Raw genomic sequence first — 26,586 nt, 5'->3', positions numbered from 1 at the left:
CACACAAAAGGGAAGGGAGGCTGAAGGTCTGAAAGATGCAGTGAGGAGGAAGCAGCTGGAAGGACGCAGCAGCTGGGAGGACTGGGGAGACCTCGGGTACATGGGATGGATCTCCCAGGTTAGGTCAGTAGAAATGTGACCAGAGAGAGCAAATTGATGTGAACAGGACCAAGGATTGCACCAAATTTTACACATTTGGATGCAAAATTCTGGGACTGACTGTACTTGAATATTTATTCCTTTCTGAAAGGATCTTTTTATTCTCCTGTTATGAGAGTAATTTCATTCATTAGGTGGGGATCTGGCCTGACCTTATTATATGGATAAATTTGGAGTTTTTTTGTGATATATATGCTGGTTTGTTAAGTATTCAACTGAGGCCATGGTATAACCTCTCCATGCAGAATTTCAATGGTAAATTATAATCTGTGCTGACCTGAAAAAGATTAGCATTTGAAGCTGAAGGTGCATGTGTTATTGATTAGATTTGCCTAGCCTCTTCACCTATAAAATATTTAAAAACATAATAAATATATGACAGATTAAACTGGGTAAGATGGACATGTTTTCTTTTTCCAATGTTAGATGTTTTTAGAGAAGATAAATGAGTTCTTTTAAAGAAGTTCTTGATTTTCATCAGACAACTGCAGGAGAATTGGGGGGGAGGCGCTAATTCCAGATAGTTTGATTTTTTTGCTCATTTTGTTAGTCTCTTATTCATCCTTTTCAAGGTCAGGAAGAGAGCTCATTGCCTTGGTGGCAGCTGCAAACTGTCCTTGGCTACCAGGCAGCATGCGGCTGCTTCTTGCCTGTTTGAAGGACAACCAAAATGTTAACGGGGGTTGTGGCTGCATGCCACCTGGATGCCCCAGATTTGGACTGTATCATCATCATTAAAGGGGATCAGTCCCCTTCTGTTCCCTCCTCCTGGGCTCTGCTAATACATAGGATTTACTGTCATTTTACACCACTCCTCACACTTTGGCTTTTGCATGCTTTGACAAATGCATCTTTTCTATTTTGAAGTATGACCAATGCTAAAGTCATGCGGGAAATAGCTTTTTGATTATGTCTTCCTTTTTTTTTTTCCTCAAGTCTTCTAAATATTGCAAAATAGTTTTATGTAGTGGTAGTGGATTTGTTTCATGTAGTAGTAGCAATTGGGTCTTTGCTGTCATAAGTGCAGCAAACGAAACTGATGTGTTTTCAAATGGATTAATTTGTTGTATAGACAAGTAGGTGAGCTAAACATAATATGACTTTGAAATACTTGTATGCAGAAGGGAGTATATGGAAGCTTCCTGTGGATACTGATGTGATGCTGATGCTTGGTACTTTATAACACCTGCTGGTAACTTCTTGGTTGGGTTTTTTTTGGCTTCTACCCAAACCATTGATGGTGAGATCTTGAAGAAGGATCAGGGCTTTGGTGGTGCCTGGTTCCTAGTGCCAGCTGAGACCTGGGCATTCTCTGCGAGCTTGTCACTTGACAGGTTAACCAGCAGTCTGAGATGGTCTGTCCCAAAAGGTGCAGTGCTTGGTGCTGACTTCCATTTATGTTGTTTTGCATTAAAATAGAACCAGTAGACTCAGTTAAGGGGAATCCCATCAAGCCTCCAGACGTTCTCAGATACTAGTGTGACAGTGTCACTGCATTGGATGGATGCAGCAGGAGGTATTGTAAAGGTTGGGAGGGAAGTCAGGCCGTGGGATATCCAAAGGAGTCCTGAAATCAGAGCTTGGGGTGGTGGTGAAGCTTGCTGTGACTGTATAGTTGAAAACACAGAGGGTGGGAGAAAAAAAAAGTAGTACAAGCAATTGCACTGCCCACTTGTGAAGCTAATTTCCTTGAATTCACTTTTCAGTAGTAGGCCTTTTAAAAGATTTTTCTGCCTGTATTGCAGTGTTGGATTTTGGAGTACATAGATTTCCAATTTTATTAATAAAACCGGATTTGAAATTCCAGTTTGATCTGTATGCCTATTACACTTTTAGTGGGGTTGAAATACTTGAATTAGAGTTCTTGTTCCTGACATTTTTATTGCCATTTTTCTTCTTCTTCTTGTATGGGCAATTTAAAATAAACAACTTCATAAATTCCTGAAAGGAATTAGCAGTGGAAACCTAGCAGACTTTTATTGTTTTCTTTGAGAGTGGCTTTTCCTTTCTAAAACTCATCACAGTGTGAAATGTGCACACAGACGTTCATCTCCTGTATGGGTTAGAGCAGTGCAGTAATGCTGTTAGGTTGAATGTGTGAGGTTTTTGGAGATGTTAAGGTGTGGGATGTAGAAGGCTTTCTGGTTTTGGGTTGGGTTTTTTGATGGTTTGTATTTTGTTGTTTGTTTATTTTTAGTAGCTCTATTCACTCGCCAGCCAACTGTTGTGTTGATAATCTGGAAGTGATGATTTGTTGTTCATCCTTCTGAAGTTTTTTTGTCCGTATATAGCTGAGAGGGTTTTTAATTTCATTTATTGGTATCTTAGTTTTGTAACTAGCTATATTGTGAGTAATACGGCTTTTCATAGTAGTAAAACCAGTTCGATCATAAGCTCAAGGCAGTAACCAGAATGAGGGAGGAGCATTGGCTAGATTAATTTGTAGCTTTCATCAGTTAAGGTAGAAAGTTTGCTGGTAGGTTTCAGGGGCCTTCTGGTGAGCAAGCTGGACACTTCTACAAGCGTGTTTGAGATAATGCACCGCTTCAGCCGCCCGCTCAGCGGAGGACACATCTACGATAAAGCTGCTTCAGAGAGAACTTTTTGCCTGCGCAGGTGTGTGCAGCCACTCCTGCTTAGCTTAGCGCCGAGCCTGGATCCTTTTCAGGTTAACACATGAACTTTGCTCGCTGTGACATTTTTTTTCCTCCCCTTAAATAAAAAAAGCTGCAACACTGGGTGTGTTCGAGCAAATATGTCCTTGGAAGTGGTAAGCTTGCTTTATTTTCCATATGTTCTTAACATCAAATACTGTAAACAGACTGTGTTTCAGGGTAATGAAAGTGAACAGCAGCACAAATTTAAAAGTTGTGACTGCAATTTAATTTTTAGATTTAATTTAATATATAATGTAAATTCTTGGCCTTAGAGTTGCTTGTGTAATGAAGTTATTTGAGCTTGGTTTAGCTTATCTACTTTTCTGTAGTATATAGAGACGCTCAGGAACTGCAGACAACTACGGTGTTTGCATGAAGAATTTCTTTTAGGAGTGATTTGGTTTTAGTGGTTATTTTCTTGTTCAGCTTCCTGCTCTATGTGTCTGTGTGTTTGTCCATGTAAATAAAACCCAAGCCCCTTTGCTTTCCTTAAAAGCCACCCTAGACCAAAACTTTAGAGTATTAGCACAGCTGGCCTGCCTTCTTAAAGCTGTGTCTTTGCTGCCTCCTTCCTATGTTCTTGCTCTCAGGATGCTGTTAAGCTCTGAGCATGCTGTGAACCGATGAGAGAAGTTTTGTCTGAAAACTCCTTCAAGCATAGCATCTTTGGTAATTTCTTTTCAAAAATAGGAAATCGACCTTGCCCAGAACTTTAAACATTAATTGTGGATTTGGGAGTGGTGGCAGGTGGCTGTGTCACTCGCTTCTGAGTTGTTCTTATTTCTAACCTAGGCACAATTAAATAGTGTAATTAACATTATTTACAAAAAAACCCCAGATAAATAACTGTAAGCTTTTAAACAATGTATATAGGATGAGCCATGTGCATCTAGTTTGGAGTAATTGGGATGTCTTTATAGAATGGAATAAAAGACTTACCTATTTCTAGAATTTTGGGGTTTGCTCCTCTGCTGGGTGTTCTGTCCGAATTCTTTGCATCCAGGTAAGGCTTGGAGAAAATTACGTGATGTGCAGTAATTTATCAATCCTATTGGTCAAATGATACTTCAGTTTATACAGCTTTCTCCTTTGCTTTATTGTTGTTTTGAGGAAATTATCGCAGTGGGTTGTGTAGGGAGGTGAGACTGAGGAGCTCAGAGGTGTCATTAGCTTCTCAGGGAGACGTAGGCAGCCCTGCCCATAAGAAGGTGATGCTTCCTTCAAAGCTGGCAGTTCTTGTTTTTCAGAAACAAAGATAACATGCAAGATTGAAAGCCATATTAAGTAATTTTGGTTTCAGTGCTGAGAGTATGAGAGAACTGATGGGTGTAAGGTGGCTCTTCGTCTCCTGGCAAGGAGTGAATCTGAGTGTTCAGGCTGGTGCTTTAAGACCTGTTGCTGATACGATGGTGCTGTGCATTGTTCTGCTGAACTTTCTTCTGGCTCTTGGAGAAAATAGTGGCTCTGGAGCGTGTGTTATCATGGGGTGTCATGTGTGTTTGCCTGAGCTACTCCTGCTAATCCCATCCATTGGCACGTGTCTGGGATTTATGAGAATGGTGATAGTGATTCCTGTGCTTGTGGGGTGAGAGACAGGTCTCTACTAGCTGGCTGTTTTGGCCTGAATAAACAAGGAAACGGCTTTCTTCTAACCAGAATGTCGGGATAAATGGCTTGGGTATGATGGAACCATTGTTTCTAAAAATAATACTAAAAAAAAAAAACCCAAACCCAACAGCTGAAAACATTGGCAGATATAGCCAATGGTACTGATATATAGGCACATAGTCATATGTAAGAATATTTGCTGGGATTCAGTTCATCATGGATTATCCTTACTCCTGTGACTTCTACAGTCAAATCACTGGATTGACTGCTTGGGTTTATACCAGTTGGGTCCCAGTCTTGTGAGTTCTCTGTAAACTGACTGTATCTGGCATGAAGAGGGGAAAAGGAAAGTCTTGAGGTTGGTTTGAGTTTGCAGATGGTCCGAGACTTTGCACTGCAGAGCTGCTGTTGCTGTCACAGCTATGCTAGCACAGCCACTTGTGGGCACCTGAGTGCCAGGTTGTCTTTTTGTATTGTCACTGTCTCCACACTGGGATTTTATTGCCTCACCCCTGTTGCTTGAGGATGTGTGAATTATTGCATATTCCAGGGCAGTATAGGTATGTTGATTAGAAAGAGAGGGCATAAAGTTATGTGGCTATGAGTTACTTATCTTGATGGACTGTTAGATCTGAAATGTTACAGATGCTTTCCTCAAAAGTTAACTATTTAAGTGCAGAAAATTTGGTGAAATGTGGTCCCTTTCCTGTTCTAGATGAGCACCTGTGTGTTAAAAAAAAAATATCACCTGTCAAGGTTTCAGTTTGCATTTGAAAACTGTTGTCTCACTGTAAGTGTAAAAATCTGTAGCATCATGAACTCTTCTATGGCTGAATGTGAACACAGAATGAAGAAAACACTGGCGCTTCTTTTAATATTTAGCATTTTAAAACATATTTATATATTCCATATTTTAAAATACTGTGTTGCCAAGAGCATGGAAGAAAAGGAAAGAGCTCCTAAATTTTGCCTCAGTGGCAGTACTGGTACGGAAGGGAACTTGATGTACTCTTCCAAAGGACAACAGGATAAAACGTGATTAATTACTTGTGTGAATCCTGTTTAATATGCTAATTATTCTCTCTGATTTGAATTATCCATGCTTCTTGGGTGTACATGTGCCTCTTGCTTTTCTAAATGGCATATTGTCTTATGATGTTACTCTGTTGTAACTGCACACGCCTGCATACTCATAGTGCTGCCTGGTTTGTGTGTAATGGTTTGTTGCACAACCTAGTCTGGAAGGGGCAACAGGTATATACAGGTAGTTTTTAACCACATGAAACGTAGTCTGCTCTTTTGCCCTTCCTTATTTAGTTTGTACACTTGATTTGTGCATACTTTTATAATTTCCTCTCCAAGCACCGCAGAAAGGTAACCATTCTCTGGCTGGAAGCCCGCTAACAGGGTGTGTTCCATCAGATGGCATTTACAACCGTTGTTGAGTAAACTCCACAAAGCGTTGTCAGCGTCTTGGTCAGTAATAATGGACTGGACGTGTGCAGAAAACTTTTAAGTTTAGACCTTCACTGTATACAGAAGTCTAAAATGCGGCCATAAATATGTACTCTGGAATTAGCATATGTAATAACTGACCTTCTTGGTATTATACAGGTACTGTAATATGTAATGTTTCTTACATCTTGGGAGGATCTGGGTGTCCATTCCAGCACTGTATTTTTAGTACTTTGGCAATATGTCTAATAAATCAACATGCGTGTACACCCAACACAGTTAATATTAAATCTGTTCTTTTGATTCTTTTATGAGGTTGAATGAAGTAGTCTACTTGTGAACTTGAAACTTAAACTTTCATGAGGCTAGCTCATCTGGTCTGTCATCTTGTACCATTTTCACTGCTTGTAAATTTTTTTTGGATAGGTCATCGTTTTGGAGGGAAGAAGTTAGCTCTCCTCTACTGTAGTGTTTTCAGTATTAAATTTATTTTTGAACGTATGTTTTCTTTCCTTGAACACTGGGTTCTATGTAATATTACAAGCTGATCTCAAACTTGGATGTGGTAAATGTTTTCTAGGCTTAACAAGATCTTGGGATACTTTTGACTTCCTAAAAATATTATTTTGGTTTATACATGAGTTCATTAGTTTTGGACTTGATGTAATAAGCTTTCAAACTGTTATAAACTGATGGCAATGGGCAGTTGCTCTGTCGCCTAGATGCTTACAAAACAGGAGCAGAAAGCAAAGACGCATTTTCAGTTAAAAATATTAATGTGTGAATCTTTCATAAAACTTAATCTTTAAACCTCTTAATCTCCACTGTGATTTTGTGATTTATATTTTTAGTCCTTATTTGGCAAATCTCTTCAGCATTTAATTCTGTGTCTTAGGCAAGAGTTGTGATGGGATGTAGATGTGGCAATGTTTTTAACTTCCTTTAACCTTTGTGCAGAGGTGGCCACAAGTAAAGTGCTGGAGGTTTTACAGGGAATGGAAAGAGATGGGTGCCCTGGAAAAGGGAGGCAGGAAAGAAGAAAACCGACTATAACAGCAGATGCAGGAAGCCAGGATGATGGTGAGAAGGAGCAAGCAATGTTCAGAGTTAAACATCAAAGTGGACCTGTAGCGGTTGATGGATCACACGTTTCTCTGGACCAGCAACAGAGGCACTTAACTGGGAGAAAGGAAAGAACTGTGTCTTCCTGCCTTCCCTTGTCAGGGAAGCTTGATAAAACACCATGTGGTGCAGGAGCAGGATCTATGGCTTGCCCTCTGCCATGTGCGATTCTTGGTTTCATTGATCTAAAGCGCTATTTTGTGGCTGGTGCTTGACAGGACATTAACTGTTAGCCTATAAAATAATTACAGGAAATATAATTAAATTTTCGTATGTATAAGCAAGTAGAATAGGAAAGAAATGCAATTAACACTTTAAGATGTTTTTATCTGGCTGTGAATGTGGCAGCACCATAAATTATTATTAAGGTGGTATTTTTAGACGTATTTTAAGACTGTTTTTCTTCATTAAATGGTTGGCATACATGTATGTAAACATCTGTGCTTCTTTTAGTTACTCCTGTTAATTTAGGATTCTTTGCTCTCTGTTGGTAGGCCTGGTGATCTGACTGCTGTGCTTTTCATCTGGGCTTTGGTCCTTGTTGAAAGCAGATAGAAGGAGTCTTTTTAACATTATCAGAATTACGTTATCAGATAAACATATCAGAATAAGACATTGCATGTTTTTAGGTCTTGTAATTTGCAAATATTAACAAGACCTCATTTCAGAATCTGTTTTGACACTTGTTTGGCACAAGCTCTATAGGTATCCAGTTCTCAACAATAAAAATTAATGTGTTTTTTATATATATATGTATAAAAAGTAAAATATATGTAGGTATAGTAATAATAATCATCTGTATCAAGATCTGGAATTCCAAGCCTGCTTCTACATTCCCCCTGTAGAGAGGAGTTTTCCATATTTAGTGAAGTCCAGTTGTTTGCCTGCTCTTCACCTTCAAATATTACATTTATTCAGTGGCTCCAGTTTTAATCTGTAAGTCTAAAATGACTCGGTAATTGTTTTATGCTTCCCAGAGATCCTGCTTATTCCACGTGTTCTGTATTGTGAGAAAGAAGTGATACCTTGCCTGGTTGATGGTGCCTTTTTTCCTAACAGGGAGGTGGTATGTTATGATCTATATTTAGCATAGATTATAACAAGTTACTAATATTTTTACATGTGTTAAACTCCATGCTGAGTGATGTGATGTGGGTGTGATTTAATAGAAGGAAACGCTGGAGTTCTGTCTGCAAACTGGAGAAGTGTGAGCCTGGCTTGAGTCACTTTTGTAGCTAATTATATTTTTCCCCCCAAAAATAAAAGTTAGAAATTGTGATTTGAATCTGCAGCAGGCATAAATATTAATAATTTAACTTTTGGAAAATATTTCTTCAACCATTTATGAAACTGTCATGAACAGAGAGTCCACAGATTTCTTCTGACATTGTTTGATGGCAGAGAAGTTTTATCTACCAGGACTTTGCATCCTTACTTTCTGTACTCCTGTGTTTGAAGCATGCAAAAACTTTAAATGTAAATGGATAGCTCTGCATAAAACTCTCATAAGAAACACTTAAGGGAATTTCCAAAGCCATGCTCAGCCGATAATGGCCTTTGAGCGAGTGGTGTGCTGTGTTGAGGAACTACAGGAACAGTCGATCCCATAGCACAATGTGTTGTAGCTCCTGTGAAAACTGCTGGGGATTCATGTCAGCTGGAAACTTTTTTCTAAACTTAGTCTTGAACAGAAATGCCCTTGACTGGGGTGTACAGAAATCAGAATATGAGGCAATTTCAGTTTTGGAAGGGGCAAAGATGAGGAGTGGTGCTGCCTTACTGTTGGTTCAGCCTGATCATGGGTCAGCACTTAAAAAATAAACCCAGCAATTTACTGTTAAACAGTTCCTACTTCAGCCATAAATTAGGCCAAAAAAAACCCCAACAAAACCTGTGACACAGGAGGTCAGGAACCTGTGCCCAGGAGGTAATTTGTCTTGCAAACCAAAGGTTATCAAGTTTGTCCATTCTGCAGATGTTAACTACTTTCATCTTTAAAATGATTTGTGTCTAATTTCAAGAATAACCTTTAATCCTCTGGGGAGTCAGGGGCAGCTTGTGACCTCTCCTAGCTGAGGTCGTCTCTTGGGAGCTCTGACCTCCTGAATGCTCCAGGGAGAGAGCTCAGGAGCTTCTCGGCTAGTTTGGTTCATAAATTGTCTTCATCTGTCCTGTTAGTTCACGGCAGGTGTGGCAAAGGAATGGGGCACATAGGAATAGCTGCAAATTACTCATCTTTCCTTCTTTGTCTTTATTAAATACTTTACCTCTGTAGGTGACAGCATTGAGGATGAGAAAACATGTTTTCTATTCAAGGAGGAGACAGTGACAAAGTGAAAGGACATTTGATATCTTAGATTTAAGACACTGGAGGTGTTAAAGCTGCCGTGTGCCTGCCTCTCTGTTGCTGTAACTAAGATGGCAAATGGAGAGGTAACAGGTGCTTAAATTATTTATGTGAAGATTTTTGTGTTCTAGAAGCCATGGCGTTTCATTGCACTTGAACAGATTATGGCTGACAATCTCATTTGTATGCAGCTGTACAGATTTTCATATGTATTCATACAGTCACACATGTGTGTTATTTTTCAGTGATAGGGTTTTGCAGGCTGTGAGGGGAAGAGATGTTTTATCACAAGGTCCCAATTCCACCTTCTCCCCTAAAATAAGCGACAGGTCCAATTCTGACTTCCTTATTTTCTGCCCAGTAAAATATGAATCATAAAGTTAATTTGCCAGTCCATGGGTTCTTTATTGTTGTTCTGCTGAGGAAGAAGAGAGATGAGAAAAGGGGAAGAAAAGAGGTGAGATAAGTAGAGGCTCAGACATTTACTGTTGTGTATTCTTCATCTCATCCTCTTCAGAGATTGAGACCATTTTTTGCCGCTTGATACCTTGATTTAAAATGTACTCAGCCAATAACAGAAATACACAAGCTGTGCATTGTGCATTTTGTACATGCTGATGTTTCATGGTTTACAGTGGAAATAATGTAAAAAGTCTAAAGATGATTGTTCATGGTATAATGACATATATAGAAGGAAAGCGGCAGCTAAAGTCCTAATATTTATGCTTGAAGAATCTAGCTAAGGATTTAGGTTTGCTGGATAATGAACTTCTGTGACCTGTAACTCAGGAATGGACTTCATATTTATAACAATCTATTCCGCATGTCCTTTCAGACAATCTGATCTGCTTTCTCTATCTCCAGTGCTCTGCTGATTTTAGTGCTCTTTGCTTCTGGCAAGGGGAGCGGGGAGGATCCTGCTGTCCCCACTAGAGTGATGCGTGGGCAGGCGGCTGATGGTGGGAAGACTGCTTTCTTGCTTAAAAAGTAGGTCAGGACCACCTTAATGGTTTATTTTAATGGATATCATGAGGCTATAGATGAATTTAGATGTGTTAGATTTTGGTCTGGGTATAAAGAAGAGTAATTCTTGTCACATGTTGCTGTACCTAAATGATTTTGAGATTTTTATATATACATACATACACTTCCCTGAGGAATTGTTAAACTGACAGGTGCAATTAAAACAATGGCCTCTTAAGATCACCCCAGTCTTTTTTTGCTCTGAAGCTAGATATTATATGCATTTTTGACAAATTTTCTAAGTGTTGTGAAATACGTGTTTAGTGGGAATTATGAAAACTTCAAACCGTTATGACTAGTGCCGTAGTTTGCAACAGAAAGAGTGGGTGGTTACTTCCCAGTTGTGTGTCTTACGCCAAGAGACAGTCTGTATTGACCTTCTACTGCCAAGTCACAAATGCATAAAGTCTGTGTTGCTAATGGAAACGCTGACAAGCCTTGAACTGCAGCAGACTGGCATAATAAAAATATTAAAATTTCCAGCTGCAGTTAATGTCAGATTTTCATTTTGCTTTTGCTGGCTGGCAGCTGGTGGTGGCCTCATCTCTCAACAATCTGAAGTGTCCTGGAGGATTTTTCTTGGTATTGTCATAGCACAGACACTCTCTGTTAGTTTGGATATAGGAGGCTGACTTAAACAACAAAAACAAAGAAAGAAAAATGCCTTACTTGTTGTGAAGCCAATGAATAGGAGTCTTGGGCATGTTCAGGTTGGTTGTAGTGGTACTTGGGAGATGAGACTTGTGGGCAGTGTCATTTTTCAACCACCAAAATTCAACCCAGCTGCTTGGGCAGAGATCTAAGAATTGCAGGCTCTTATTAACATCTAACATTAATTGTAATTTCTTATTAACGTTATTAATGGGGTATCTATTAATCTTTGCATCGATTAGTGTCAGTTTTCAGAGATACATGTCTTGTTTAGAAATTACTTCCTTTGTAAAATCTTAACATGTCCAAAAGGTCAGAGAGTCATAACAATGATGCTCAGGATGAAATTGCTGGCAGTGGTGATGGGTGTGTAACTCAGAGGATCCTGACGTGTGCTTTTGAAAATGAATCTTAGAGCAGTTTCCTACTATTAGAAGACTGATGTAAAACACAGGTTTGTGGTGTAGTGGACTGCATGTGCATGTGGACACCAGGGATTCCTGAATTTCCTTTAACTTGGTTTGGTTTTAATGTGGTTTTTAATGCCCTGAGGAAGAATAATTAATGCTGCAGTTCCTCTTTAACAAGAAGAAGAAGAAAAAAATAAGTCCATACTTTACAAGGATGTTCTAAAGGTTAGTAGATTAAATATGGAGAAAGCAGTTGGCTTATGGATGCACTGCTAACTGACCCCTTCTTCTGTAGTTCTTTGTCAAAACTGGGTTTATCGCTGGTTGCTGTAGCGGTGGACTCTTGTGTGGTTATTTTTCCTCCCCTTGTTGCAAAGCAGCTTCACTGGATGCTATGGTCACAGCATGCTTTGATACATGAAGTAAAATGTCACTATCCATTCTGATTCAGGTGTGGCTGGCACTGGTTCTTTACCTGTGTGTATTTATTGCATATCTTTTCTGATTATTTGCAGCTCTCTGCTCCTGTTTTTTTCACATGGGCATCTTGATCTTTTCCTTGCATCCTCTTTCCTTTCATATATCTTACATTAGGAAGGTTTCTTGTAACTGCATATTTGAAGTATTCAACTTCATATCTTGGCTGTATTAGGAAGGTCTGGTGGTACCAGTCTCTCCCAGCATCCGATTGTTCTTTCTGGTTTCTGCTAATGAAATCCTTAAACCTTCAGCCTTTGAATCTGTTTGCAAGATTTTCTTCATATAACTGTTCCTCACAGGATTAATTAAATCTTATTTTTTAATCTAATCCCACTATATTTTCTGTTACATTTGTCATTGCTAGTCTTGTGTTAGCCTTTGAGTACCTGTTATCTTTGAGTACCTGCTGTTACCACTTTAATTACTGACTCAAGCCAAGCAAGAAAGTTGCCCAAGCATTCCTCCTTTCATTTTTGGGTCTGTGGTCTTTTATCTCAAATTGTTTCCTGTTGTTTGTAACCTATCAATGACTTTGTTGCCTTTGATACTACTGCTGGATTTAAGAATGTATTGTATGTTTACTTCAAGTTATTGATAAAGGTGATGCTTACCTTACAGCATGTTCTAGTATTTCGAAGTGGTGTGTGGGTGTGTTTTGTTTTGTTTTCTTCTAATAAATAAAAGAAGAAAGAGGTCATATTTTTGACCAGACTGTCTGTGTATGTCTTTGCCATTTCCCTTTTGCATCTCTATGCTTTTTTACAAAGTTATTGAAGCGACTGCTTCTGAAGTCTCATGCGAAGTGCAGACCTGGGGAAAGAACCTGGAATTTACTCCTCACTGGAGAGTGTTACAACTGAGAAACCAGTTAACTAGGGAAGTGTTAGTTCCTGGAGCAGCTGGAAGCTTTTGGAGTCTGTATAGCAAAAGATTTATAATTTTAAAAATCCAGAGACAGAACGACTCTAGGCAAGTTTTGTTGAGCAGAACAGCCTTGTCAGTAAGGCAGCTAGAAAGGTGTTTTGGAGGTGGCAAACTTCTCAGCTATAGCCAAATTTAATTCCTTATGGTTTATCAGACGTGCAAGTAACTGACCAAAAAACAACTGTAAGACTGAGAATGACAGAGTCTTTGAAATGTGAAATGTCTCAGATGGGAGGTAGACATGATGCTGTGCTATTCTGGAATATGGGGGGTTTTTTTGACTTGGAAGATAGGCTCTCAGCTGAGCTAAGATCTCCAGGGCAAGAAGTCCCTGTGGGTGAAGGAGAGTAACAGCAGGAGCTGCTCACCTGTTTTCTGGAAAGCCTCTTTATGTACTGTAGATGAGTGGGAGGAAAAATTGGGCTATCTGTAGTCTTCCTTATTCTACTTGCTCTGCTCTTTTGGGTAACAGGAAGTTGCTTTGGACTGTTTAACTTGAGGTTTGTAGTATGTTTGAAAGCATCACTGGATTTCCAGACCTGCTGAGTTTTCCAGCAGGACAGCTGCAGTAAGTAGCCTGGGTTTTAATGTTCCAGACTGGTGAATATGTTTTTTTAATTTTTGACATTTCATCATTGCATGGGTTTTGTTGTCTCTAAAGCTCATGCTTAACAGTTCACACAACATTAGTAAGTGTATATATGTGCATTGTCAATATTGTTTTTGAATATTATTAAATATTTTATTGCAGCTACAGCTGCAATAACTAGTGGAGTTGTTAACCAGTGGCTACTGATGGTGGGTGCAATAATTGTTCTGAAGTCGATCATGAAAAGCGGCAAAGTATTTCTGGGTGTTTGCTTTCCTTGAGACATTGCAATGCTGTGGTGGTGGGAAAGCTGACAGGCTTTGAGGGTCTGGCTAAGCTCACAGGCACATGAAATTCAGTTGGGTTTTCAGAAAGTCTTTATTATAAAGTTTTCTATCAAGTTATTGAAGAAATGAAGTTGCTCTGAGACTGAAGGAAATTCTTTTATGAAGTTGCTTAAACAATAAGAAGCAAAAGACAGGATAGAGGAGAGTCGGCAGTGGGATCCCCCAGGAGCTGGTTGTGGTACTGGCTTTGTTCAGCATCTCTGGTCATCTGGAGAGGGCATTTAACAGCCAACACTTCCATTTTGTGAGTGCTATAAAACTCTTATGTAGTATGATGCCACACTGATGGCAAGGAGCTGGGCAGACACAAAGTGTGGCAAATGACCTTGAAGGTAATTGCACAACAAGTAATGTGTTGTGCTGGTTTTGCCTGGGACAAAATTAATTTTCTTCATAGCAGCTGGTACGGGGCTGTGTTTTGGATGTGTGCTGAAAACAGTGTTGATAATACAGGGATGTTTTAGTTACTGCTGAGCAGTGCTTACACAGAGTCAACGCCTTTTCTGCTTCTCACCCCACCCCACCAGGGAGGAGGCTGGAGGTGCACAAGGTGTTGGGAGGGGACACAGCTGGGACAGCTGACCCCAACTGAAACAAAGGGATATCCCATACCATATGATGTCATGATCAGCATATAAAGCAGGGGGATGTTTGGAGTGATGGTGTTTGTCTTCCCAAGTAACCATTATGTGAGATGGAGGTGACTGAGCATCTGCCTGCAGATGGAAAGTGGTGAATGAATTCCTTGTATGCTCTGCTTGCGTGCGTGGCTTTTGCTTTACCTATTAAACTGTCTTTCTCTCAACACACGAGTTTTCTTATCTTTTACTCTTCCTTCCATCCCAGCGTGGGGAGTGAGTGAGTGGCTGTGTGGTGCTTAGTTGCTGGCTGGTGTTAAACCACAACGTGTGTATAAGAATAGTTAATCCATACTATGCCTACATGGAACTGCCAGTTGAGAGTTGAGCATCAGCTCATGAATATCTGGTAGTGCTGTTTTCAGTTCTCTGAACTGCTCAGCTCTGGGTGCAGTGACAGCCCAAAACACCAGCAGGATGCCAGGTGTCATCAGGTCTACTGAGACCAGGATGGGGACGGGTGGGTAGATGTTTAAGTGGATGGACAGCTGCCTGGTGAGATGGGGGCTGACAGGCTCTTCAGTTGAGAGGATAAAGCGAAGGGGTGATATGATCAAGGTTTACACAGCTGTGGAGGTAGTGATAAACTAAATGCAGTGGTGGGGAGCACACACTGGGACCAGTGAGGTGTCAGCTTAAAGCAAGTGAGAGAGAGGAGCTTCTTTATGTAGCAGAGAGTGACTGTCTGTGTCTGTCCCCATGGAAGCTGTGGAGGCAGACAGGACCATGGGTGCAGAAAGGGATTAGACAGCTTCATCAGCAGATGTGAAAGGGAGAGAGGAAGGGATGTATCTCCCTAATGAAACCCTTATGGGTGCTCTGGGAATGTGGGAGGATCTGGGTTGCAGGCTAGCTCTCTAAAGAGTGCCTGGGATTGTGGCTGCTGGGAGCTGTGTTCTGCACTAGATGGATCATTCATCTGACTTAATGGGTTTCTTCTTGTGCAAAGGGATGATTTCCTTCTTTCAGAGTATCTCTTCTCCAGTGGAATCTCATTTAATGAGCTGATGCAGTAGAGTAACTGCTGCGTATGTGTGTGGCCTTTTCTGTTAAGAACTGATGCTTCCTTGTTTATTGATTTCTTAGTCTTGGCACATTCAATTCCAATCCTAACACCTTAATTTAGGAAGACAGGAAGGTGGGAGACAATTATTAGAAAAATTATGTCTGTGTTACTTTCCTTCTACACCTTTCCTCATGCTTCCTCCCACTCTATTTCTTGTATCTCTTTTCCACTTGTGTCTTTCAGCAGTGTGATTGCATCTTGTCTGTAAACAAGCTTTGAGCTTTGAGGCAGAGATGATCACCTAATACAGTTTTATATAATGAAATACTTTATTTAGTGCCCTACCTTTTGGGTCTGTCATTGAAGTAATATTAATATTTTTAAAAATGTTTTCAAATATGAGCTGTGACTTAGTTGTAACATGGGATTTCTTGGGCTCAAAGCTACTTTTCTTAGGGTCGGAGTAGATGGCTAAAATATTGCCCTCGTTTCTGAACTTTCTCAGCTTACCTGTTTACTGACATGATTGTATGAAAGGGTAAAGTTTTCTAAGGCCTTTAGTGTGTTTAGTTGCAGGATGCCATGAATTTTGAGTATAATACATCATTACACACCAAATGGTAAGTACCTGAAATCTGTTGGTCTATATGGAGCACCTGTCTTGAAACACTGACCTCTTGGGTGATTTAAATGGCCTCTCAGTCTTTTAAATCTCTTGTTTCAGGAAGTTAAGAAGGATGTAGAGCCCAAGGATGATGCTGTACCAGTCAGGAGGGAGAAATCTGGCAATGTAGCCAGTCTTGTGCAGCGTATAAGCAGCTATGGGCTTCCAGCAGGAGGATTTCAGCCTCATCCCCCATCCAAAAGCTTCAAGAAGAGTATGTAGTCTTTCCAATTCTTTCAATTATGTAAGCTGCTGACGTGCATTTTTTTAAATAAACATGAATTATTTAATGTCTGCCTTAGTTTTAAGGTTGTATGGAAAACTAGAGACATAGGAGGAAGAACTTTGATTCTAAGCCAAATTCTGCTCCTGGATGCATGGGCAGAAAGCTTATATGTAGTTCTTAACAGCAGCAATAGCGTTGAATTTTCCTGGGAACAGGATTTAGACCCTTTCCAGGTTGCACAGAGATGCTCTGTTACTTCATGTGAGCTCTGCCTGTATTATCAGGTACCTGCATGAGAAGTGCAGGCCTGTTCATGATGATAAAAAAATCTTCCTGTGGTTATTTCTTTTAAGCATAAACATTTTGCTGCTAATTTAGGGCTTTGTTACAAGGAAACACTCTGTAGTTCAGGCTCCTTTTGTTTGGTAGGCTTGCTTCTAGTGTGAAATAAGGTGGAGTTGGTGGTGTCTAAGACAAGTAGTGGTCTTCCTTTGATAGTAACTGCAACCCCCAGGATGGACAGGAGCACAGACTTGGTGCCTCCATATCTGTGGTTTCTGTATTTTAATGCCAGTATTTAAATCAAGGTGACTGAAACTTAGAACAGAAAACTTAACACTCCCTGCATCCAGAAAACTGACTTGTGATTTGTGTTTGGACACCTCAATCTTATGAGACATTGCTCTGAATTACTCTGGCTTCTCTTATAAGGGATTTCAAGCGTTTATGATTTAAGCTTGCTTTTTTTTAAAAGAAAGAATTCAGAACTTATTGTTTCTGCTTTGAGTTTTTGCCCATAAAAGGAGAAGAGCCACTAGTTGTCTTTTGAAGTCCTGAAATGGGACCACCAGATGTACAAATTTGTTGAAACCTTCTTCTAGGCAATAAAGATGTGACCTTCAAAATCACTTTTTAGTGAATCTGATCTGTATATGCATATTGGCAACAATACATATGTGCCTGTTAGATGTTTGCAGCATCGGGCTTTTGAAAATCCAGCCTGAGAGATTAATGCTGTTCCTAAGCTAATGCAACCAGGCTCTGAAAGGGAATCAACATGATCCTTGTTAGTCCTTCCAACTCGAGATATTTTAGGATTCTTTGATCCTGTGAACATGATCTGATACCAATTCAGGTGTCGGCTGCTCATTCTGGTCTCCCTAACCCTGGAACGATCCCATATTTAGCATCACTTGTCCTCATGCTGGTGGCTGCATGTGTGATTGTGGCCAAGAGTAATAGGTGCAACTTGGTCTCAAACTTTGGAGTGCTCTGGCTACTCTCATCCTCCTAGAAGAAAATGGTGTTCAAGCACCTTCCTTTAAGCACGCAACTATTTACTTGGCACACTGGCAATCTCTGTGTTTCTATTTTACTTGTTCTTCCCTCTTCTGGAAGACTGTTTAAACAGCTCGTGCAGATCCTGTTTACTCTGTGCCTGGGCAATCACACACTTCTTTCAAAAGGTTTCCAGTGCCTGGTTGTCTTTCTGTTCCTGATTCTTACTGGTAAAATGAGGTTTACAACGTTAAAAACAAAGTTAAGCTGCTTTAATAGCAAGTTTCCAATGTGTAGTGAGGTAGGTTGTGTCTACCTGGGAAGTCCCTTGTGTTGTTCTCATGTGCAGCTCTTGCTGAATGCAGGTATTTTATATCACGTGGGTAGTAGGCTGCAGGCAGTATTCCTGTCAGTTAGATGGCTGTCCTTATTCAGGAAGAAGAAAATACAGGTGGTGTGCTAAATTACAGCAACAAAGGGCTAAATTTGGTTTACCCTGTACAAAACAAATAAAACCTGAAGCCAGACAAGTTGTTTTGGAAAAGGACAGAATTGCCTGGAGGCTGCCAGCCCAGCAGTCCTGCAGCACCATGTGAAGTTTTTGGAGCGGATTGGTTAGCTTCCTGGGTTAATCTAGGGATATTCAGAACTGGAAGGAAGTACTTCCTAAGCTGAGTATTACTGGAAACAGACCTCAGGTGAGAGAGAGTTCTGGATGTGAAATGCATCTGTGGGTTTGCTTTCTCCCCCACTTCCCCATTTAGATAGAATTACAATATGAAAAGGAATGCTCAGATCAGATTTATACTAAATGGCAATGACTTTTTAATTTGCCTTTTTTTGTTATCAATTAATCTCGTACAAAGGAGGAGCCCTGAAAGCGCTGTAGGAGGTAGTAAAGGCCAGTGAACCGTTTATTGCAATTACTGTTAACCTAACAATCCGTCTTGGCTGATGTACGAGTTTCAGTGGAGTTAAAAGAAGGGTTTATTGTGTGGGCAATTACATGTTATTAGAAATAACCCACAGAGCTTCATACTTCTGGTTTATTTGTTTCCTGCCCCTTTTAAGCTCTTTAGAGCACAGACCATATAACAACATGTAGAAAATTCTTGATTTGGTGAGCACTCTCTCAGAAATTTTGGATGTTGAATATTGCTCAGATGCTTGGTGTGTTTTGGACTGAGGATGCTGGGTGTGGCTGTCTTCTAAATGTCTGACTTTGGACTCAAATGCTGCTGTAATAAGACAAGGATCAATCTTGGAGGCAGTATCTGTGTTTTGAAATGCTTTCACCCAGCTAATCTTAATTGCTAATTGTTAATTGAGTATGGAAGGAGAGCAAAGTATAAGAGAGTATGGAAATTATGCAGCTCCTACTATCTTAAGCTTTATCACTTCAAGCTTTTGCTTTTTCAAGCATATTTTCACTTAAACTGTGGCAAATTGTTTTTGTGGAGGATAGGGAGCATGTGTGGGTCAGCTCAGGATGGCAGTTGCCTTTGAAAGTGTGCCAGCTGCTCTCTTGTGGAAAAGGTCTGAAGTCATGGCCTCTTGTTTGAAAGAGAGATACCTAAACTCTCTGGGTTCAGCAGTAGCATCACTCCAGGATACGTGCAGAGAAATTGGGCAATTGTAGGTTCACACCCCTCTGGCTTGGAGGGGTTGTTGGAAGCCACTTCAATGCTCTCTCCTCTCGGGATGTCATTCTGTCTTTTTAATGCCTGCAAAGCTTTAATGATATGTAACAAACATCTAAAGACTGTAGTTTATTTTAATTTTGCCTTTGTCAAACACTGCTAATTGAAGTTTAGGTTTAATCTCTGAACTCCATACTGTCACTGAGAAAAGGAAGGGTTTTTTGCATTCACAGATAAAAATGAGTTTGGATTTTGAAATATGAGCTGAGAAAACGTTAGCATTACCTCAGACTTGTAGTTAGCAAGGTCTTAGAGGTCAGAAAGGCTATCAGCACTTCAGTGTTGCGCAGAACAAAACATGTGTTACTTCTTTCAGGATTGCTTACAGACCGAAGGCTCAAACTTGCCCATTTTCTTTCAAGCAGGTGCTAACACTGCAACTGGCAGCGGTTGTCATTCCTGCAGATTTTGGTCAAGAAATAGCATGAAAAATCACTGTAGTGGGGATTTATCTGACTTGCTTGTGTCAACCTGTTTTTTATAGCCTGTCGGTAATTGGTAGTGTAGTGTTTATTTGTTTGTAATCAGCTGTCTGTGAAGCTCAATGGTTTTCAGGCTCTAAGATACAGCTTGCTAGCCTGAAGTGACACAAGCGAACTGGAAAACCAGCAGCAAAAGCTATGTAGCTTTTTGGCATCGTTCATGGGTCTTATGGTCAGATTTGATCCTCAGGAGCTGAGTGTAGGAAAAACTAGTTTTCCTTTGCAAACGTTCTTACTTTTGCCATTTCCCTTGAATCAGGGTCCAAGAAGCGGCAGTGCAAAGTGCTCTTCGAATACGTCCCGCAGAATGAGGATGAGCTGGAACTCAAGCTGGGGGATGTGATCGACATCAGTGAAGAGGTAAGCTGTTTTACAGAGCTGATCGTCTCTTTTATGTGATGAAAAGTCAAATTGTTTTTTTGGCCTATTACTTGAATTACAAGGATGTTGGAAAAATAGCATGGGAAGTAGTGGTTTTGAAGCTAAAGCTAATGGTTTAGGAGTTCTTTGTCTCAGGATCTAATCGTAAATCAATGAATGCTAGATATTTAGGGGAAGTATTTGATCATTGCAGCAGTAAATTATGATCTGTTACACAGATTCCTTTTTTTGAAAGACTTTTAACAGTTCTTTGGCCCTGTCTGTGATCCTTGTTTTTAGGCTGCTTATGCTAAAACTGTTTGACCAGTTGTCTTAAGTTGACATAGTCTAACTTGGTTTAGGTGAAAAATGATATTTGACCTGATTTTCTGGGTCCATGCTTTCTTGCAAACTCCTTGAAGCTTTGAACTAATTATAACAGTATTCAACACAGAAGCCTGTATGTGTTGTACAATATACGTCAACTTACTTGCACAAAAATACGGAGCATACAAATACACTCGACAACATGTTATTATTTCTATTGGCTTCCTTTCCCAATGGGTAAGAAATACAGTTAAAGATATGTCTTGATATTCAGACTTTGGCAATGGTCTGATGTATTTGAGTGGGGGTTTCTTACCTTTTCCTACCTATGGGCTTCTTTGGTATCTATTCCCTTCAATAGAAACTTGTGTTGGGGGAGGCTTGAATATGTGGGAAGAGTGTCTCTTTTAAGAGTGAAATCTGTCAGGGAACCTGTGGAAAAGACCAGATTGATCATGGAAGGAACCATTTTAGAACTAGGTGGTAAACTTCTGCACAGCATGCTCTAACCTGCTGGTGCTGCCTCTTCTTACTACCTCCCTGAGTGTCTGAGGAAGAATACTGAACCTTTCTTTCTAGCCATGTGTCTGGTGGTGCTTTTTAAGTAGCTTATGAGTTTGTATTTTTCATAGGCATGAAAAAGAAAAGAGTACTAACTCTCCAGGATCCCAACAGTTGCCAGGAAGGACTTTTCCATTCTCCTAGCAAGGAAAAAGTTACGCTTTTAGATGCATTTGCGCTAATGGCTTGTAAAATTTGTTCTCTTCAAATAAACAGAGCAAGTGACTTGTAAAACCTGCCCACGAAAATTAGTTTCATAAACACCATTGTGTATGGATATTTTGTAAAGGAGTGCTCCTGGACAGCCTCACTAGCTTAACTTGTGGATAGCACTTGTACACAGCAGTCATGACTTTGAATGGTCCAACATAAGCATGTGTAGTAAACTATTGCGGAAGCTGCCATTTCAGGCCACACATGTCAGCATCTGGAACTATTTTGGGAGAGGTGTTTGGTGTGATATTTCAGATGACCAAGTAGCCAAACCGAATAAAATGGTCAAACCATTTCCTCGTTCCTGGTTTCTTAAGGAAATATGTGGTTTATGGTTTTAATTTTTTTTCGGTCAGTCCCCATGCTTTTTCTTTTCCTAATGATTTGAAAATACATATCTGTAGTACCCAGCCTTGCTACTTCTGAGAAAAACTGTTAATCAAATTTTTAGGCAAATGCTATCAGGTAGAAAAATATTGCGGCTAACTATTAATGTAGAGGTGTTTGCACACTGGTTTTATGATGGTGTAGAATAGACTCGACAGGTGTAGCTAAGGTCTGCTTCATTGATGGACCAGAAATGTGAAGAGTGATAGAGAATACCATCCATGAGTTGTGCAGTGTGCTGGGGTAACTTGTCTTAGGTAACTTGTCTTTGCTACTGTGAGATGATTTGCTTCCATTTATATATAAAAGGTACTATTTATATATATGTGCAGATAACTGTTACTTCAAGGAAAGATCATTTGGTCACTTTTTTTTAATGGGGAAAAATAAGGTAGAATCAGCTTCATAAGAGGATCAGTTTTGCCAGTTACCTGAGAACAATTCAGTATTTAGCCCTTGCAATTGCTTTCATAAGTTGAGTAGTTATGACTGACACTGCCGATCGTGAAATCAAAGGTGGAGGCAGATGGGTTCAGAAATAAATGGCTAATATTGAAGAGAGCAGGCTACAAGGACCAGAAGTAGCATGTAGGGAAGAAGGCCCTTGTGCTATGTGCTGGCTGAATCTGCAGGGTTTTTTGTTTACAGAACATGGGGGTTTTGCATGCAAAATAGACACACGTAGTGCATGTGATAACTATCACTGCTGTAAAACTTCTGTTTCTCCTTTATATCTTTGCACCACTCCTGTCAGGCACAGCATTAAATAGCAGATTTATTTTTGTAGTATTATATTAGTAATATTTGCATACTGTGTTATCAAGCATAATTGAAATTCATATGACTTCATTAGTGGAGTTTTTATTAAAAAATATCAGATTGGCAAAACTGCTTGTTTCAGCCTTTCTTTTCCCTCCTTTGTTTAGAAGTCTTGAGTTTTCATTATGTTATAGAAATAAGTTGATGGTATTTACACTCTAAAAAAGTACTGCTGTGTGTACTAGAGCTGTTACTCCCTCTTGTGGAAATTGTATCATGTAATAGGATTTTGAAATGGGAGATAAGAGTTGTGAAATTGCTAGTGCACAGAGATGCATAGATGCTCTCCTCCAAAGTGTGTAGAACTTTTTTTAGCCTGTGTTTTAACCTGTTTTTTAATGTTGATTTAAGATACCCTTTTTGGTAATATAGTTTGTATATAGTCAGGTTTTTTTAAAGACAATGTGGTGAGGCATCTGAAGCAAGTACACTCAAGAAATTTTTGTTTTATTCCTGACTGTCTCTGACCTGGTATCGCTTTGCTTTGCAAGTCTGTAAAGTGCTTTGCTGACCATATTTCTTGGCAGAAGAATAAATGGATGCTGGAGTTGCTTTCTGTATCATAAGCACTAAAAGTCCCTTTCTCATGGCTCTTGGGTGTAATATTGATGAGTCAAGACATTTGAATTTTAATTTTCTGTAATGTATTATGTAAAGCACAAAGAGCCAGAGCCTGGTCAGCACTTGTCAGTAATCTATGCTTAAAATTTGTTTCAGAGGACTGGACTCTGAATTTGAACCATCCACAGCAAAGCTGTATTTTAGCACCATGATGTCTTTAAAAATAACAGTGCTTTTTTCATTGCCTCTCTCTGTAGCTGCCAGGTTTTGCATACGTTCTGCTTGCCTGGAGGTAGGTTAGCATTTAAAAACTATGCCCATGTGTCAGGCATAGTGACCTACAAAACAAGGCTAAAAAAAGAGAATGTAAACAACTGTGTGTGTTTTTTTTTTTTCCCTGTTGCTTTTCTTTCTTATCTAAAAACAGCTTTCCAGCCCCAAAACAGAGTAATTGAAATAAAATATTTTGAAAATTTATCTTAATTATAGTTTTTACGTAGTGCTCATTAGGCAATTCGGTTTAAGACATTTTGAAAACTGTTCATAAATTTGAAGAGCACAATTCTTGGTCTTCTGGCATTGTTTTACACTGTCCCCTATGCATCCCCAGCTTTTGCTTGTTGTGCTTTGGACCATGGGGTATTCGTGATAAATGTTCCATTAAATATTTGGGTATTGCAGTGTAAATGACACACCAGGAGTCCAAGCACATAACAGAGCATTAGAGTCATTATGTTTCCTAATCCCTGAACAGTTTTATTTCCAGTGCAAAAGTGAGTTGTTTTGAGAATAGCAAAGCCAACAGATTTTGGCATCCAACAGACTTCTATCCTTCGGACTGCTGTGTGCCACCACAAAATCCTCGTGTGTTTCTGCCGCCTTCATCGGCTGGCCAGCTCTGATGGGAAAGCATCCTTTACCTTCTGACACATGGGGAGCTGGGTGTATGCTGTTCAGCCAGATTGCCTCCAGCTTGGAAGAATGGACAGCTTAGTTTTCCATTACTCTGTGATATACTTAAGGACTTTCCTCTGTTCTACCCAACACTATCTGTAGAAATTTTATATTTGAAACTTGTCATCTGATGAAAATTGTTCGAAGCTGTTCAATGGATACAAGGCCAGTGGGAATGGGACTGGTGGAAGCTGGACAAGACAGAGGAAAAGACAGATGATGGCAAGAATACATCAAAATGCCCTTAGAAAGTCAGGCTAAAAGTTGCATCTATTTCATAAACAGTTTAATGCTTTCTTCTTCTGTTGGATGTGTAATGCCTGTTACTCTGTTTTACCTTGAGAAAGTTGATAAACATTTTGCTGCTTTTCTGGATTAATTGGCATGGGGCTAGTCTCAGTTTCAGGATCATTTCTGTAGTGATAGAACTGAGAGTAAATTATTTTCATGCTGCTCTTTTTGTCTACTGTTTCTACATCTTTGGTAGGTTTCCTTAAAGAGAAATCATGTTCATTTGAACTTTGTTTGTAGAGTTTTATAAGTGTAGTGTGGATGGAATTGATAGTGATTTCCTTTTGCTTTATTGGTAATGTGCAAAATATTTCTATACAGGTAGAAGAAGGCTGGTGGAGTGGAACACTAAATGGCAAAGTGGGGTTGTTTCCTTCAAACTTTGTGAAAGAATTGGAATTGACGGATGATGGAGAAACACAGGATGCTCTGGATGACACAGGTGGCATTCTGCTTGTTGTAAACCCATTGCAAAGTCATTTTTAGATCTCATGTGTAATTTTGAGTATTATGGTTGTAGTACAACAAAAGTTGTAAAGAAGTCAAGCTTCCTAAGAATGGTATTTAATTCTAAAAAATATTGATGCTGAGTATGAAGGTACCTGTTCGTCCAGTACATTTCTAATAAAATTGAAGTCAAGGTCTTGAACTTGCAAATGTATATCACAGAATCGTCTAGGTTGGAAAAGACCCTGAAGATCATCCAGTCCAACCATTGACCTAACACTGACAGTTACTCTGCATTTTATCCCTGGAAAGTGTTTCATATTCAAAATTTGGGTTTTTTTACTATTGGATATAAAATTGCTCTTCCATTTAACAGCTTTTTTTCAGTCTTACTCACAGACATGAGTTCTCTAACATGGAAAACCTAAGTGTTTAACCATGTCAGTTGAGATTTAAAACTTGAATCGAAACAGTGTAGAGAGCATCAGGTTAAAATGAATCCTGGGAAGGGGGCCCCAGTTCTTTATTATGTTTTAATCTAACAATAAAGTATTTTTAAGGCAGTGTTTACATTTAGCCATTCCTTTGTGGCTATGACTGTAAAGCTTGGGCAGAAGCAGACGGTCTGTGGCTGAACAGTAGTTCAGTGCTGGCTGGTGCCAGGCAGGTGCCTGCTTTAACAGGCAGTTACTTTCCTTTAACACTGCGCTCTAGAGGCATTCTGTCTATGAAGACCTGTTTGAAGGCTGGGAACTTGAGATATGATACAGCTGGAATTGCAATATTCTTTAGGAACAACATCTTAATGCAAGTTAATCAATGCTTAAAGACAGATGTGTAATTTTCAAGGGAAAAAGTGATTATTTTTTTTTTTCCCCTCGTAGTAATGTGCAGCCTCATTTACAAGATGTTCAGTATTGATTGTTTCTAACAAGGGTTTGCTCAGAGATAGGAAAGAAATGTCTGGCTTGGATTTTTTTTTTCCGTTAAATTGTGGAAATAATTGCAGTAGCAAAAAACAAAAGTTGTTTGACTTAAGCAGTCCCAAATAGCTCAGTGGCTGTCTCCTTGGAGGTCAAGTTCCCTGAGTTTAATGGGGTCTAGTGAGATGAATTTACAAATGGTTATGTGTTGGTCTTAATTCCTGAATACTGAGATCAGTGGGACTGAATAGTAATTTAAAGTAATTGTATTTTCTGTCAGTAACTAACAATTTACGATTTTCAGCCCCTCGCACCCCCAGGGGTTATATTTAATGCTCAGTACTTTCACAGTCAGGATCTCAATTATCTGCTAGTTCTCTCCTCGTTTCATTCACTGAGCTATGTTCTTTCAAACATGCAACCTGGACTTTTCTCATCAATGAAATATTTAGCTATCCTTTTAGGTATCTAAGAGGGATATAACTAAGTGAAGAGAACTTGTTTGAGAAAAGGTGAGAAAATAAATTCAAGAGCTATGTAACTTTGTGGTATTATCAAAACCCCTTAAAGTTATGGTAGAGGGAAGAGGCTTTAATCTTTATGGCAATTCCCAGGCATGCATGTGCTGAAAAGAACTTGACTGAAAAACTAAAAGATGTAGAGGCTATTTTTAATTTGGTTTATAAAAGCTGTCTGTTTTCACATTAGTATTTCCTGGAATTCTACATGTGGAAATAGTTTGTCCATGAATACTAGTTTGTAGGTTTTAACAGATTTGACTGTAGCTTAAAAAAAAAAAAAAAAAGAGAGAAAAAAAGGAAAAAGAAAAAAAAGTCTTAAAAGGTCCTAACACCTAAATTCAGTTCTTCTCTGAGCTACATTTTTCTGGGGGGGATAAATGTTGCCCCTTAAAACTGAAAGATTAAAAGAAACTGAAATACTATGTGATTAATCTCAGTTATATCTGATTTTGAATG

The 26,586-nt window shown here is 39.4% G+C and overlaps 1 protein-coding gene across 3 annotated transcripts in view; it reads left to right on the top strand.

The window, feature by feature from the left end:
- The window catches only part of CD2AP (CD2 associated protein), an 87,493-nt gene that overhangs the window by 26,796 nt on the left and 34,111 nt on the right, over positions 1-26,586 (top strand). For all 3 annotated transcript variants that reach the window (XM_074820180.1, XM_074820181.1, XM_074820179.1), the window contains 3 exons: positions 16,141-16,294; positions 20,026-20,126; positions 24,561-24,681. In XM_074820180.1, the coding sequence (XP_074676281.1) occupies positions 16,141-16,294; positions 20,026-20,126; positions 24,561-24,681 (376 nt within the window). The remainder of the gene's footprint in view (positions 1-16,140; positions 16,295-20,025; positions 20,127-24,560; positions 24,682-26,586) is intronic.

Source organism: Strix aluco, chromosome 3 (genome assembly GCF_031877795.1).
Source record: "Strix aluco isolate bStrAlu1 chromosome 3, bStrAlu1.hap1, whole genome shotgun sequence".
Classification (NCBI taxonomy): Eukaryota; Metazoa; Chordata; class Aves; order Strigiformes; family Strigidae; genus Strix; species Strix aluco.
Note: the sequence above shows the minus strand (reverse complement) of the source record. Positions and strands in the feature narration are given on the sequence as shown.